At 46.5% G+C, this 16863-nt stretch overlaps 1 protein-coding gene across 6 annotated transcripts in view; it reads left to right on the top strand.

The window, feature by feature from the left end:
- ANKS1A (ankyrin repeat and sterile alpha motif domain containing 1A) overlaps positions 1–16863 on the top strand; it is a 164345-nt gene that overhangs the window by 56466 nt on the left and 91016 nt on the right. For all 6 annotated transcript variants that reach the window (XM_045016188.1, XM_045016185.1, XM_045016187.1 and 3 more), the window contains 6 exons: positions 2009–2305; positions 2926–3001; positions 3314–3415; positions 4604–4699; positions 11414–11610; positions 13843–13932. In XM_045016188.1, coding sequence (XP_044872123.1) covers positions 2009–2305; positions 2926–3001; positions 3314–3415; positions 4604–4699; positions 11414–11610; positions 13843–13932 — 858 coding nt within the window. The remainder of the gene's footprint in view (positions 1–2008; positions 2306–2925; positions 3002–3313; positions 3416–4603; positions 4700–11413; positions 11611–13842; positions 13933–16863) is intronic.

The raw sequence follows: 16863 nt of genomic DNA, 5'->3' as shown, positions 1-16863 counted from the left end.
GGGTTGGATTCCAAATAGTAAACTAGAAGTGACAGGCCCTTTTATATGGTCCAGTGAATAGAACATGTAACTTGCCCCCAGGACTTCTGGGTTCGAGTCCTGGCTCCGACATGGAATTGATGTGTGACCTGGAGCATGTCACCTATGCACTGCTGTTTTCACCATCTGTAAAATGAGGCAAATGCTACTTGCCAACCATGGTAAATGCTTTGAGATGTACAGATAAGGAGTGCTAGGTGTTCACTGTTAGCAATTCAGTCTCTCCTCTTCCTTATGTGTATCTTATGTCCTCTTCACTTTGCATTCACTGATCTGTCTCCCCTGTGCTCATTTTTTCTTTATGGCTGCTTAGCCTGTGCTGTCAGACTCTGTTAAACTTGTACTCTAATAGTGAGACCCTGCATCTCCCACACATTTCTCTTCTAAATGTTGCTTATTTCTGCATGTGGCTGTTGAGGCTTCTCACTTCCTTGTTCTGTTTGTTTTTATAAGTGAGTCATGACTGTAGAGGCTGTCTCCACAGCTCCCTACTTTCCTTATGCATTTTATGTGGCTGAAAAATGATGCAGTCAAATACCAGATAAAAACCAGTGGGAGTTTGCATGCATGAGTTTTGTAATCTCTAGATTGTGATTTAACACATTAGTAGGATTAAAGCACGTGTAGATCCTGTCCAGTTCACAGCTTATTTCAATAGCAAATGGTGCAAAATATTGAGACATTCCTCTGCAAATCATAATCCGCAAAACACCATTCACAACAAAAGCAAAATGGAAACATTTTGTAATGAAATGCTTATGCAATGAAATTTAGCTAGACAGATAGCTATCCTTTTTTAAAAAGGGAAGTATAGTTAAAATTACCATTTGTGCCACAGTTAGAACTGCTCTGAAAGCAGCAGAGAAAGCACAAGTTGGTAATAAAAGTTTTTGCCTCAAAGCAGACATTAGTAAGTACTTGAATGTTCTTAAACAGAAATACCTCTGTGTATATCATACACAGTAGTAAAATTAGAAATTTTAAATGGAGCTTATAAGCTGGAAGCAGACTGGCTTAAATCCAGTGAAGGTGTTCACACATATTTTGCACCTGAAAATGAAAAATCTTTTGGATTGCTTGCCTATAGTTACTCTGCACTGCTGACTTTTTTTTTTTTTTTTAATTTGACAGATGCTGCATGTATTAATTGGATCAGGCTTTCACTGTAGAGGCATTCACTTGTGGCTTAGACACTTCCCCACTGCTGAATTGAGGGCCTTGCCTGGGAAGGTCTGATTGGCACCGTGATCTAGCTGTGCTGCTCACTAAATTCACATGTTTGCATGCGATAATTTAAACATACTGCACACTCTTTCTAAAATAGTCTGCTTACAAGTTTCAGAATTGTAAAAGCGGAATGACTGCTATAAAGAATCAAAACCTCAGTCATGGGAGAAATGACTGGATTCTAAAAACAATTGAAGTTTAAATTTTAAACAATGGCAATTAAGTTACTGTAGATGGAATCCATACTGTGGTTTGCTTGTTACATTTTGCATTTACTTATTGTTATGGTGCCCAAGAGTGTTGTATGCTTCATAGATAAGACAGGACCTTGCCTGCAAGAGCTTGCAAAGTAAATGACAACCCACAGAAACTTGGCAGTCCTCTAATTTTTAATTTGGCCTCTTGCTTTTGTGTTCAGTGCTTTGAAAGCAGTGTATATCTGTGTACAGCAACTGCTTCCCATAGCTCAGAACACAAAGGTCTGTTGATGAGTGTTTTGAGGCTTTCTACAGGCTTTTGTTAGGCGGGTTGGTCAGTTTATGAAGGTTACCTGTGCCTGATAAATCAGGAACGCGACCAAAACACTGCTCTGGGCTCTTCATGTTAAAAAGGATTTATTGCATCCCCACTACTGGCTGTTTGTCTTGTTTTTACATTTAAACTTCAATGGTTTTGTGAGCGAGTCACAGAAGGGCTCATTTCTTCCGTCTTCTGAAGTGCCGCTGTGTTTATGACCCTTCAGAATAACGACAATGAGACCGCGCTGCACTGTGCTGCTCAATATGGCCACACGGAAGTTGTGAAGGTTCTCCTGGAGGAGCTGACGGACCCCACGATGCGCAATAACAAGTTTGAGACGCCTCTGGATCTGGCTGCGCTCTATGGAAGGCTGGAGGTCGTGAAGATGCTGCTGAACGCTCACCCCAATCTTTTAAGCTGCAACACTAAGAAACACACCCCCCTGCACCTGGCAGCTAGGAACGGACATAAAGCTGTAGTCCATGTCCTCCTAGATGCTGGCATGGATAGCAACTACCAGGTATCTTGCTAATCCATGTGTGAATCTAGTGCAAGTGAAAGGGGATAGATAGCAGCTGGGGAGGCTGGAGTTGTCCCCATAGAAAAGGCACTGTAGTGGTAGGCCAAGCGTCTCTTGACCTCTGTCCTGGAGGACTCTGCTTTAAGGATAAGAATAGCTCAGTCTCCCATTCAGTCCTTGGCTGTGTTGGGGGGTCCGACTTGGGGCAGATATACAGCAGTGAAATGTGTCCCCAAAAGGAGTGGAGAGAACTTGTTCTCTTCCCACCAAACCACTTCTGACTTCACTGTTAACACAGCAATAAACTTGTATGTCTTATCTGTCTTTCCTTCTGTGGGAGAACACCCACTCTAAATAAACTTTGGAGAGATTTTACTTTGTTTATAATTCTGAGGCCCTCCCATGTTAAACTAACCCTTGCTCCCACCCCAAACTCTTAATGCCGCAGAATAGCTTCTCACACAGTGTGACCCCAGTAATGGATATTGGTTGCAGTGAGTTGCTTTTGTCCACATACTGTGCGTGCAACTACTTTTTTTTCCTGTTTATATAAACCCCTAAAATGTTTTAGAATTACGGTTCACAATCTGGGCTCATGGTATATTGTTTAATTTTTACAGACTGAGAAGGGCAGTGCTTTGCACGAGGCTGCTTTGTTTGGGAAGACAGACGTGGTACAAATATTGCTGGCTGCAGGTGAGAGAGCGACATTTTGACACAATAGCCTGGAGATGGCTTTACTGGGAGCATGTGATAAGGGAATGGTGTATGGTGGCAGCATTTTTCTCTAATCAGCCAGCGGTGGAAGAATCGTTGCTCTGAGTGACTCATGGAAGAGGTATTCTCTGGGTAGCTGGGTCTTAGGTCTCTTTGGAGGAAGAATTTCTTTAACTCAGCCCAGGAAATGACCAGAAGAGCATCTAAGTCATGACTCAGTTACAAGAAATTAGCTTTGTTGAAGATAGTCTGAAAATGCTGTCTCACCCTGCCTGCCTTTATCTCTTCTAGGTATTGATGTGAATATAAAAGATAACCGAGGCCTGACAGCTCTGGATATTGTGAGGGAACTTCCTTCTCAGAAAAGCCAACAAATAGCAGCTCTCATTGAAGGTAAATGAGTGTTTTCTAGTTATTTATATTTTTCTGTCTAAATGTACATGTGGTCTGCAGCCATATGATTGTTTTGTAATCCCAGCAAACGTCACAAGCTAAGCATCTTCAGGCCAGGCCAATCCTTGGAGGGAAGCATCTAGGAAGGCTCCAAGAAGTAGTGCTTTACCTCAACTGGTGGTACTTTTTTCTGAGTAATTGATCCTGTGCCCCACCAGTGTTTCCTCATGATGCTTTAGGAGGTGCTGTCTTGCAGATGATCCTTAAAACAGAAGTCTTGATTACTTGTGGGAATAAAAGGACCTCTTACTCTTTGCACAAGAGTGGGGCATCCTAGCTAGAGTCCCACTTGAGTAATATTTTCTTCTTTAAATTTCCTTTCAGTTGGATATGGTGTTTGTCACACCTTGCATGTAACTGTTAGTAATACTAAGCATTTGTGTAGAGTCTTATAGATTCAAAGCATTCTGCAAACATCAACTAATTAAACTTCATGCTACTCCTGTGAAGTTGCCAGATACTGTCCTCATTTTTACAAATGGGGAAACGAAGGCTGCTTGAAGGCTGAAAGTTTTCAAGCCTTAAGTGGCATGAGTGAGACGTGAGACACTTAAACTCAGGTGTCTAATTTCAGGCGTTTAAATTTGGTATTTCTACCCTAGCTGTCTTGCTTGTGATCATAGGTCCCTGACTAGAAACTGTCTCTTGACTGTCCTGTGTTGGTCCACACAACTACACCGCCTCTTCTCAATGTAGTATTCTCGGCTCCTTGGAGCTCAGATCAAGTGTTGTATTTCGCTAAACAGCTACATAGTAATCTGCTTGATAAGGTTGGGTGTGCATCTTAATTAGTTGATCTGTAAAGTGCTTTGTAGTTCTCTTATGAAAGGCATTCTGCAGAAGTTCAGTGTCTTTATTCCCTGGACATGTGATTAGAGGGGTAATCTGCTCCTATTGTGGGAGCTGAGCTCCCAGATTTAACCCTGCACTTTGATTTCTTTTGAGCCATCTTAGTATGTAGCTCAGCAGCTTTCAGAATAGCTACTTAATTCTGATCCACAAGGTGGGAACGTGGCACGCATGATATTGAACCAGGGAACAGGACTGTCTGCCTAACCTGGGTAAGTGGCAACCCCAGTGGTGAGCTTCTCACTATTTGAATATTGCTTTTTCCTCTTTCCTGCACAGATCACACAACTGGGAAGAAGAGTACAAAAGCAGCAGAGAAGGCTCTGCCAACACCTGTCATTCCTGCCACTGAACCTGCAGTCCGGATACCACAGGGTATGAAGTCTGCTGTCTGGGAGGCAGGGCTTGAGTTTGTTGGATGTGCAGATGACTATTGATGACTGCATTGCTCTGAGTAGAGAAGAGGCAGGGTTCAGTTATAATAAATCCAAAAGTCGTACTTTGTGCCCAGAAAGCCAAATAGTCTGAAACCAATTATTCCCTTTCCCTCCCACCCCCTAGTTGTTTAAATCTGACTTGCATAAAGTATCCCATCTGTTGCCCCTGTAATGGGGGTGGGTGGATGTCTCCATAAATCCAGAGGGAGCTGCCATTTGTTTGCTCTCATCTTTGCTACTGTTCTGCTGAACCAATTAAATGATCCGTAAAGTACCAAACATATTGGGTAAAATGCAAATACATGTACATTCCTATGTATGTGACCCATCCTCCCGTAGAGAGACTACCAAAGGATTGGCTGCATTCCAGAGGTGTGTGGTAGTGAGACACAACCCTGGTGGAGACTGTCTGGTCTATAGAACAGGTTTTTATAACCGAGGAAAAAATCCTTCTCCAACACTGATCAAGGAAGTCCAGGCTAAACATTGGTGAAGTTAAAAAAGGCTTATTGCTAGCATGGTTTGAGCAGTCTTGTGGTTAAGACACCAAACTGAACTGAAAGCAGCAGCAGCTGTTCTCTAACGGGGCAATCCCTAATGAGTTTGTATGGTCCTTGTGTGGGTGTGCTTCATGATATCTAAGCAGTGATGCATGCAGCCTAGATTCTTGTTCAATTGCTAGGCAACTTCTCTTGCTTGCTTGTAGGGTAAGTTGATTTAAATCAAAACAATTTAAATCAGCAATTTAAATAGAAATGTAGGAGTGAAAGGGACCTTAATAGGTCATCTAGTCCAGCCCCTGCACTCAGGTAGGACTAAGAATTATCTAAACTGTCCCTTACACGTGTTTAGACAAACATCTGTAGGTTAGACAACTTATCCTTAAAACCCTCCAGTGATGGAGATTCCAAAACCTCCCTAAGTAACTTTTTCCAGTGTTTAACTACTCTTACATTTATGTCTCTTAATGTCTAACTGTGAAGGAGTAGGAAGCACAGACTGTCTGTGCGGGGGAGGGGAGAGCCAGAGGTTTAGGTGAGTGTCAGGAATTCAACTGTGAGCTGAGCTTGGCCTGGGGGAGGGGAGGTGACACCTCTGGCCAGGGGAGACAAAGGAAAGGAGCTGAGGAAAGAGGAGGGGCCGGAGGGAATGGGCAGATGAGTGCTGGCTGGAGAACAGAGGGGAGGCAGGGAGACCGAGCTCTGATCCCCAAGGGGGGCTGTGGGGCCCCCCAAGATGGACCTATCCGGGGGATCCGGTTATCTGTGCCTGCAAGACCTGTGTTGGACTGTGTTCCTGTCGTCTAAATAAACCTTCTGCTTTACTGGCTGGCTGAGAGTCCTGATGAATCTGCAGGGAGTCCGGGGGTGCAGGACCTGACTCCCCCACACTCCGTGACAACTGGTGGCAGCGGTGGGATCGGCGGCACCCCGTGGACGGCGCTTCCTGCAGTAAGTGACTGGGGAGCAGTAAAACGAAGGGGCGAGTCACCCCTGGGCGAGTGTGGCCAGAGAGCAGGACTTTGCAGTAACAGGGTCCCCCGGGGGATCACAGCGAGCGATCCCAGGGGCGGAGGAGTCTGCAGCTCGACCCTGGCAGAGAGGTGGTGAGCTCAAGGACTGGCACACTAGGGGTCCCCCTGGAACCCGTGGGGAGCGGCGAGCACCCCAGCCTGCGAGTGGCCAGCAGGAAGATGTATTCCCAGAAGCGCAAGTGTGAGCTGGTGGAGCTGTGCAAGCAGGGGGGGCTGCGCCATGGGAAGCTCACCAAGGCCCAGCTGATTGCCCGGCTGGAGGAGAGAGATCGCAGGAATGAACCGGTCCCTGTCTCTGAGGGAAGCAGCCCGGCAGATGCAGCGCAGGCACCAGTGTCTGTCCCCGCTGGAGTGGTCAGCCGGCCGCTGAGGGCGTCCCGAGACCCCCCACCCCTAGGCCTAGGGGAGGGGGAGGAGGAGCCCAGCTACGGAGGGCACCGTGACCCCCCCGGCCAGCAGGGGATCGTCCCGGCGACGCTCGGCCTCCGTGGAACTCAGGCGGCTGGACTTGGAGAGAGAGATCAAACGGATGGAGATGGAGATGGAGGAGCGTAAGGAGCTGAGGGCATATGAGGAAAGACAAAGCCAGCGTGAGCTGGAGGAGAAGGAGAAGCAACGTGAATTCGAAGCGAGAGAGAAGGAGGAGCAGCGCAGACGTGAACTGGCCCTGGCCCAGCAGAACAACAGTAAGACCCCGGCTGCGGTGAGTGAGGGGGGGCCCAAGCCTACAAAGAGCTTCGGTAAGAGCTTCCTGGCCCCGCGTAAGGAGGGGAGGACATAGACACCTTCCTGACGGCCTTTGAGAATGCCTGCGAGCTGCACCAGGTTGACCCTGCAGACAGGATCCGGTGCCTCACCCCCTTACTGGACTCCACCGCCGTGGAGGTGTACAGCCGAATGAGAGGGGAGGAGGCGCGGGACTACAACCTGTTCAAAGAGGCCCTGCTCCGCGAGTTTGGGCTGACCCCGGAGATGTACCGGAAGAGGTTCCGGGGTCAACGTAAGACCCGGGAGGGCACCTACCTGCAACTGGTCAACCGGGCGCAGGGGTATGCCCGCAAGTGGACGTCTGGGGCCCAAACTAGAGAGGACCTGCTTGACCTAGTTGTACTGGAGCACCTGTATGCGCAGTGCCCATCTGACCTGAAGCAGTGGCTGATGGACCGGAAGCCGGAGAACCCGCAGCATGCAGGCCGGCTGGCCGACCAATACATGGACAGTCGGGCGGGGGATGGCAGGGAGGCGTCTCGAAGGAGCAGGTCTGCCTCAACGCAGAGAGAGAGTCACCATGGGACCTCCCAGAAGGAGCCGAGGGAGGGCCCCCACCAAAGGGAAGCATCTGGCGTCAGGTCCAGCCGTCCCACTCGAGGGGACCCACGAGACATGGGCTGCTATCAATGTGGCCAACCGGGCCACGTACGGGGCCAGTGCCCCAAGCTCCGGGACAAACTGAGCAGACCAACCCCACACCGGGTCAACTTGGTAGAGACCCAGCCGGATGAGGGGCAGCGTTCGCACGAAAGGGGGGTGGGCCGCGTACCCCCTGCGAAGGAGGGAGGGGGGCCCCGGGTTGACCCCTCCGAGGGGCTGGATGCTCCCAGCCCTGAGTTTGGGGTTTACAGGGTGGGCACGGGACTACCCCTCCGGAGCGAGTGCCTTGTTCCCCTGGAGGTAGACGGGAAGGAGGTCACTGGGTACTGGGATACGGGCGCAGAGGTGACGCTGGCCCGGCCGCAGGTGGTGGGCCCAGATCGGATGGTGCCCAACACCTACCTGAACCTGAGGGGTGTGATCGGGACCCCATTCAAGGTGCCTGTAGCGAGGGTGCACCTAAAGTGGGGGGACAAGGAGGGCCTCAAGGACGTGGGGGTGCATCCACATTTGCCCACGGAGGTGTTAATGGGGGGGACCTCGAGGACTGGCCAAGTAACACCCAGGGTACCCTGTCCGTGAACCGTAGTCAGGGTCGACGCAGGGCTCTGCACCCTGACCCCGGGGAAAGTACTTTGGCCGAGACACCGGACCCTGACCCGGTAGGGAGGGAACGCCCAGGGACGGGGCTCAGAGAGGCTGTGGCCCCATACCCAGCCGGTGAGAGAGAGCAGATCCCCGCCCCTGCCCCAGCGGCTGAGTACCAGGCCGCGGTGCGGGAAGACCCCTCCCTGCGGAGGATAAGGGACCTGGCCAACCTCGGGGGGGGACAGACCATGGGACGAGGTGGCCGGAAAAGGTTCCTGTGGGAGAAGGGGCTCCTGTACCGAGAATGGGCTCCCCCAGGGAAGATGGAGTCAGGAGGGATCAGGAGGCAGCTGGTGGTACCCCAGGAGTATCGCCACCAGCTGCTGTGCCAGGCCCATGACATGTCCCCCTCAGGGCACCAGGGAGCCTGGCGTACCCAGCAGAGGCTGCTGCAGAACTATTACTGGCCTGGGGTCTTTGCCCATGTCCGGCAGCACTGCCGCTCCTGTGACGTCTGCCAGAGGGGGAGGAGGGCCCGGGACAGGGGGGAGATGGCTGTAAGGCCCGGGCCCCACCCCGAGGAGCCTGTCTGGAGGGGGGCCAGGGTCAGGAGGGGGGCTCTGAACCGAGAGAGCCTGAATCACAGCCCCCCAGACTGGAACGTGGGGGGAAGGCCCCAGCCCCGTGTGCACCCCAGGGGTACTGGGGTGGGGAGAGGGCGCGGGCGGCATAAGGTTGTAGGTGGGTCCGAACTTCCCCGGGTCACTGGCTGGAGTGACCCCGCTCAGTTCAGTCTCGGAGGGGGGAGAGGTGTGAAGGAGTAGGAAGCACAGACTGTCTGTGCGGGGGAGGGGAGAGCCAGAGGTTTAGGTGAGTGTCAGGAATTCAACTGTGAGCTGAGCTTGGCCTGGGGGAGGGGAGGTGACACCTCTGGCCAGGGGAGACAAAGGAAAGGAGCTGAGGAAAGAGGAGGGGCCGGAGGGAATGGGCAGATGAGTGCTGGCTGGAGAACAGAGGGGAGGCAGGGAGACCGAGCTCTGATCCCCAAGGGGGGCTGTGGGGCCCCCCAAGATGGACCTATCCGGGGGATCCGGTTATCTGTGCCTGCAAGACCTGTGTTGGACTGTGTTCCTGTCGTCTAAATAAACCTTCTGCTTTACTGGCTGGCTGAGAGTCCTGATGAATCTGCAGGGAGTCCGGGGGTGCAGGACCTGACTCCCCCACACTCCGTGACACTAACCTCAGTCTCTTTTGCTGCAATTTAAACCCATTACTATTTGTCCTGTCCTAAGTGGTTAAGGAGAACCCTCCTCTTTATAACAACCTTTTACGTACTTGCTTCTTATCATGTTCCCCCTCAGTCTTCTCTTCTCTTTAGCCTAAACAAATTCAGTTTTTTCAACCTTTCTTCAGACGTCACATTTTCTAGACCTTTAATAATTTTTGCTGTTTTCCTCTGGACTTTAATTTATCCACATACCCAGAACTGAACACAGGATTCCAGTTGAGGCCTTTTCAGTGCCGAGTGGGATAACTACTTCTCATGTCTTGTTTACAACACTCCTGCTAATACATCCCAGAAGGATATTTGCTTTGTTTTTGTAACAGTATTATATTGTTGAATCATAGTTAGTTTGTGATCCACTATAACCCCCAGATCCTTTTTTGCAGTACCCCTTCCTAGGCAGTCATTTCCTATTTTTTATTTGTGCCATTGATTGTTCCTTCCTAAGTGTAGTAGTTTGTGTTTGTCCTTACTGAATTTCATCCTATTTATTTCAGACCATTTCTCCAGTTGGTCAAGATCATTGTGAATTCTAATCTTGTCCTTTAAAGTGCTTGCAACCCCTCCTTTCCCAACCCTATCTGTACACTCAAGAAGTGTACTCTCTATGCCATTATCCAAATCGTTCATGAAGATATTTAAGAGAACCAGACCCAGGACAGATCCCTTTGGGACTCCACTCGATATGCCTTTCCAGCTTGACTGTGAGCCATTGATAACTACTCTCTGAGTGTGGCTTTCTGATCATTTGTGCACCCACTATATATTTCCCTAGTTTGTTGACGAGACGGTCATGTGGGCCAATATCAAAAGCTGTACTGAAGTTGAGATGTATCACATCTGCTGCTTCCTCCCATCACAAGGCTTGTTACCCTGTCAGAGGAGGATATTAGGTTGGTTTGACATGACTTGTTCTTGACAAATCCATATTGACCGTTACTTATTGCCATATTATCTTCTAGGTGCTTACAAATGGATTGCTTGATTATTTGCTCCATTATCTTTTCAGGTACTGAAGTTAAATTGACTGGATTATAATTCCATGGGTTTTCCTTATTCCCCTTTTTATATATAGGTACTATAGTTGCCCTTAACGAGTCCTCTGGGATCTCTCCCGCCTACCATGAGTTCTCAAATATCATTGCTAAGGGCTCAGATTTCTTCAAGATTTAAATCACCAAGTGGGAAAGCTCAATTTAAATAATCAATTTTAATCAGATTTTCCTTTTGTGCTTCAGTTACATTTCTAAAGAACGGTGCCTTCTCATTGGTTGATATAACCATTAAAGCATGTTGATTTACAACTAAATAGTCTTTACAGTAAACTTGGTACATCTTTTTGCTATGGAGAGGGTTATACTACATATATACATTTGAGCAATTATATAGCTTAATTTCAGATAATTCTACACTTTTAGTATGTTAGAGAATGGTGAATGATCTATTGCTTATTTACTAGATAATTTTTTTACTTACAATTTGTGTCAAGCTGCATTAGAATTATAACTTGAATTTTATTAAATACAACAGCATACAAATTATTTTTATTAAACAAAATAGCCTTAAATATTTTAGATATATAAACTTCTCTTATTAAAGCATGGTTCACATTTCTAACAATTATAATAAGTTTAGGCCTTAACATATGTTGTGTTAAAATTAAATCTGAATTTAAACAGGTCTATTTTTAAATAGAAAAACATATTATTTAAATAACAAAATCCAAAATATCTGATTTAAATTAAAAAAAAAACCCCACTTCCTTCCTCTGCAAATCATCAGTTTTTATCCATGCGGCTTGCTTGTAGTTCTGATTTGTGAGGCTCTTGCAGTTCTCAACGTGTGATTGATGGAGCATTCTTCATTCCCTCCAGGTGATGTGGAGAAAGCAATGACTGAACTGATCATAGACTTAGAAATGAACCCAGAGGAGGAGTGTCCTTATGAAGCTTTATACAATGCGACATCCTGCCATTCGCTGGACAGCCTGGCCAGTGGGAGGTCTTCAGACAGAGACTCTGTGAATAAGGAAGCAGAGACAATGGGTCTTAAGGCAGCAGGAATCAGGCCTGTATGTAGCCATGTGTGTTTTTATCTGTCTCTTTAAGTAATATAGAAAGCATTTATCTCCATTTCCATACACTACCACACTCTTGCTACAGGCTGAGTACCCAGCAGCGCAGTTGGAAATAAGTTTTAGATCCACCGCTAAGCTTGATTAGAGCGATTGGGATTTCCTCCTTCTCCTGCCTGGGATGTGCGTGTTGCCTCCATAGTATTCCCCTCGTGTAACCACTTCTACATCATGTCTTTGCTTTTTGTCCAGGTCTGTAAGAAGATGAGTGTGGCCATGCTGGGCCAGACCAATGGTCCATTTAGCCCAGTATTCTGTCTTCTGATAGTTGCCAGTTGCAGATGGTTCAGAAGGAATGAACAGAACAGGGCAATTTATCAAGCCATCTATCCCCTGTTATCCAGTTCCAGCTTCTGGTGGTCAGAGGTTTAGGGATACCAAGAGTATGGGGTTGCATTCTGGACCATTTTGTTGAATAGCCATTGATGGACCTATCTTCCAGGGACTTATCTAGTTCGTTTTTTGTTTTTTTTTAAATAACCTAGTTATGCTGTAGGCCTTCATAACAGCCTGTGGAACTCCTTGCCAGGGGATGACTGTGGATTGAGAGAAGAATGTTTGTTTTAAATCTGCTGTTTATTAATTGCATTGGGTTACCTCTGGTTCTTGTGCTGTGTTGGGCTGCTGAAGCGGTTTTATACAGAGAGTGTCACTTACTTTGTCAGGACATATTTTTGTTTATGGTTTAACTCCTTGGCTATAAGGAAACTTTTGGAGTCTAGTATGATTCTCTGAATTGGGTGACATTTTTCTTCTCCCTTGTCGCCCTCTGCCCTCTCCAAAAGATGTGTAATCCAGTCACCTTTGAATGCCCAGTGGTAAAATAAAGTTGATTTCCCCAGATGCTTCAGTTGTTGTGATTAGTGTTGGCAGCAAATTTGTTCTGCATGTCATTTGTAGACAGAATCCTGCAGGGGGCACTGGAGGCTTTGCAAGTGAAGCATATAGTCATAGAATACCAGGGTTGGAAGGGACCTCAGGAGGTCATCTAGTCCAACCTCCTGCTCAAAGTAGGACCAATCGCCAGACAGATTTTTGCCCCAGATCCCTAAATGGCCCCCTCGGGGATTGAACTCACAACCCTGGGTTTAGCAGGCCAATGCTCAAACCACTAAGCCATCACTCACCCACCCAGCCACCCACCCAGCCTTCTGTTAATTGCATCTGCTGGGGCTTTAGTAACTGGTGGCCATCTTTTGCCATGGGGTGGGTGGGACCTTGGCTCATAGCATGTTGTCTCTTCCAGTGTTTTTTATTGGGAGGTTGAAGGGGGGGGGGAATTGAAGCATACAAGAAGGAAAGCAGCAACGATTAATTAACAAGCTAGATGGATGCTGAAACCAGCTTTGTGCTACTGTGAGACCAACCTAAAAAACAAGGTTTAGGAAAACTTCTGCCAGACCCTTTGTACAAGTATAAAACACCCAAAGCAGAATCCGGCCATGAACCACAGCTACAAGTAGACTCAGTCCATGTATGGGGTTTTTTTTTGTAATAGTGCCTGTTTTGAGGCTAAACTCATCCCATACAGCCTGCACAGAAGGTCAAGTATGCCAAACTGGAATGGAAGGGGAAGGAAGTGCTCTGAAAAGCAGAAACTTGTTGGAGATTCCCCAAAATCTGCTCAGGATTTGGAGCAAGTGACTGAGCATCCGGGCTTGCCAGTAGGTGCTGCTGCTGGAGAGAACATGAGAGTATCTAGATTAGTCAAGATACAGTGCAAATGCACTTAGCATATGGCAGGATTTTTAGAGCTATTTAACTGTCAAGTAGTAACCTTGTAGTGTTGTGAGGAATGTGGTCCAGTGAAGTCTCTTAATATCCTATGTGTGTTCTCATAACTCAGCACGCATCTCCAGTACATATTTACTGCTGCTAATGAGTAACCTAAACAAATTATCTCTGTACTTTCCCTTTCTCGAATCTTGTACCATAATCATGAACTAATCCTTTGTAACTCCAAGGAACAGAGTCAGAAAGGTGCTCTTGTGAAGGAGCATAGGCACCAGCCCAGCTGGGAATCTCCTGGCTGTTAGGGCAAACCCCTTTTGCTATCCTTCATTCTAAAAAGTCTTATCAGGGGATAGAATTTCCCTTTAAGCAAATAAGAGGGGGCTGAAAGGAAGGAGTTTAAAACAAAGCCATTGACGGTGGGCTTTTAACCTGCAGAGAGAGCGTCCACCCCCTCCTGCCAAGCCACCCCCTGACGAAGAGGAGGAGCACGTGGAGAAGAAGCTAGGTCGCAGTGCTTCATGTGAGGTATGCAGGCTTTATTGGGTGCTTTCTTTTTGCAGGGGTGGGTGAATGTGTGGTTTAAAGGTGAGTTTTAATGGCCTGGCAGGAGCCAAATATGATGATCTTAACTCCCTTGTGAATCTGAAAGTGAAGGATTCATTGTGTGGGGTGATATTATTGGCAGTTTGATATGGAAACTTCCCTTGTGCAACACTGGCAGTTTGATTGGGAATTCCCTTAGGAAGAGACTTTGTATCAGGCAATGGTTTTCTGATGTGAACAGTTGTCCACTATCATGAACCCACTAAATATATTTTCATTTTATGCTGAAGCCTGAATTTGAATCCAGGTCTGCAGAGGTGCAAGGCCATTAAATCATGTTGCATCTTAGCTCCCAATTACCAGTCAGATAATTGAGTGATGTAAATTGTTGTAACTTCATTGACTTCCATGGAGTTGAACTGATTAATACCAGCTGAGGATCTGGCCCATTGTGTGTGTGAAAGAAATCTGCTGCAGATGTCTAGTCTGTATATGGTGCTTCGTGATGCAAAACTTGAACGTTCACATTGGACTGTTGTTTACAATCTGTCTTGTTGCTCATTTTGCCAAATTCCCAGAGCTTCAGATGAACAAGCTCTGCAGAAGGCACTTAAATGGGAAAACACCCTAAATGTGTACTTGGAGACTTCTGCTGACAGGTAGTAAAGATCCTGAGAGAACCTCGCTAATTTCCTGCTGCACTAAAAATCTTAAACATTGCTCAAGTAAGATGTATGTAAAAATACAAGTTAAGTCTTTTTTGCCTCCCTCCTCTCGAACAGCCTCTCAGTTCACCAGACACTTGGATTTGAATTTTTATCATCTGGTTATCTTGATCTGCTACTGTTAGGAGTGCAGCATATATACGCAAGGTGTCAGTGAAAATGTTGGCTTTAAAAAAAACCCACGTAGAACTGTGCAGTACATGTCGGGGTATTGTGGAGTAAAATCAATTTATGAGGTTGTTTAACGATGGCCTATTGAACGGGTTTCACTGCCATTACAAATAGTCTTTCAGATTAATTTCATAATCCTTTCCACATGCCTGTCTTTTGGTGGGGGGTGGGGGAGCTGGAAAAAGGGGTCACCCGGTAATTTGGAAGCAGAAACTCTGCTTTTAAAGATAAGCATAGTGGAGGGAGGGAGATGTACATGATCTTGATCATAATCACAAAACACTTGCTCTTACTGCTCCTCCATTAAAAGTGATGTGGAAACGTGATCTGCTAGGGGAAATCTTACTGGCAAACAGATGTGTGCACAAAGTGATTCCTCAGGGGCATGTTGATTTGAAACCAACTGCAGTGATACCCATGAACTGATTGTAGCTGTCTGGTATTGATTACTGTAGATAAGATGATAAAAACATTTCATTTCAAGCGGTTATTCCCGCTTCTTATACTTATGCTTTCCCAGAAAGTCACCTTTCAGGATAAAATTTTCCATGCTTGATCTCTGGCCGAAGAGAATTTTTTGGGGGTGGGAGGGTGTTAAATTTGAGAGAATTCCTAGTTTTGAACTGAGGATAAAAATGGAATGTTTTCGTTCAGACTAGACTAAGTCATGGCTGACATTGAATCGTAGCATGTATGGCCCTCATGGTGGAGTGCTCTTGACCAAGTTAAAAATGAATATGGTCAATAACAAAGTGATACCATTAGGCAATTGAAAAGTCATCCTGGAGCGATTTCATATAATCATAGAATATCAGGGTTGGAACGGACCTCAGAAGATCATCTAGTCCAACCCCCTGCTCAAAGCAGGACCAATCCCCAACTAAATCATCCCAGCCAGGGCTTTGTCAAGATTGATCTTAAAAACCTCTAAGGAAGGAGATTCCACCACTTCCTTAGGTGTAACCCATTCCAGTGCTTCACCACCCTACTAGTGAGAGAGTTTTTCCTAATATCCAACCTAAACCTCCCCCACTGCAACTTGAGACTATTACTCCTTGTTCTGTCATCTGCCACCACTGAGAACAGCTGAGCTCCATCCTCTTTGGAACCCCCTTTCAGGTAGTTGAAAGCAGCTATCAAATCCCCCCTCACTCTTCTCTTCTGCAGACTAAACAGTCCCAGTTCCCTCAGCCTCTCCTCATAAGTCATGTGCTCCAGCCCCCTAATCATTTTTGTTGCCCTAATACAGTAATACAGGATTTTAATACAGTAGCTGTAGAAGATTTTTAGCAGGGCCCATTGAAACCCTACCCTATTGTAATATCACAACATATGTTCTCCCTGCCAGGTCTGTCCACCACAGGGGCAGCTGCTGGGACAATATGCCCGAGGAAGACTGTAAATGTCTCATTGAAACACATGGCACAGAATCCTCATCTACCTCCTCAAAACCTGCCATAACTTTAGGGACAGGAAAAAATCATGACTATGAGAGAATTACAGAATATAGTATTATTTTTTTTAACTGCCCTCTATAAATGCCAAGCTTTTATTTCAAAACAGCCTTTTATTCTGTTGCCATGAGACAATCTTCATAGTGTAAGCAGTTGTTCCTCACTTATGCACCTTGAGTTTCACCATTGAAAGATGTTTTGCAGTTGTATGCAGAATAGCTGATTGTTCATATCTGACGGGTGAATTCTTTCACCATCAATAGAACCTTTCTGTAGCCTGATAAGAGACTGAAATCTCAAACAAAACGTCAGTTCATCCTTTATTTACTACTCCCATTATCAAAATGGGAAGCTTAGATACAATTAGTTTCAAACAAAACGTGATTATTCCAGCACTATTCTGTAGTTCTCTGGCTGGGGGAGGGAGACAGAATTAGAGCCACCTGGTTTTTTTTAAGTTGAAACAATAAATCCTAAAGGTAGCCACAGGCCATTAAGAGGTGAATTACAGGAAATCATCCAGATCTGGGAGTGTTCAATGTTTATAGGGCTAAGTATGTTCG

Source organism: Mauremys mutica, chromosome 4, assembly GCF_020497125.1.
Source record: "Mauremys mutica isolate MM-2020 ecotype Southern chromosome 4, ASM2049712v1, whole genome shotgun sequence".
Taxonomy (NCBI): Eukaryota; Metazoa; Chordata; order Testudines; family Geoemydidae; genus Mauremys; species Mauremys mutica.
Note: the sequence above shows the minus strand (reverse complement) of the source record. Positions and strands in the feature narration are given on the sequence as shown.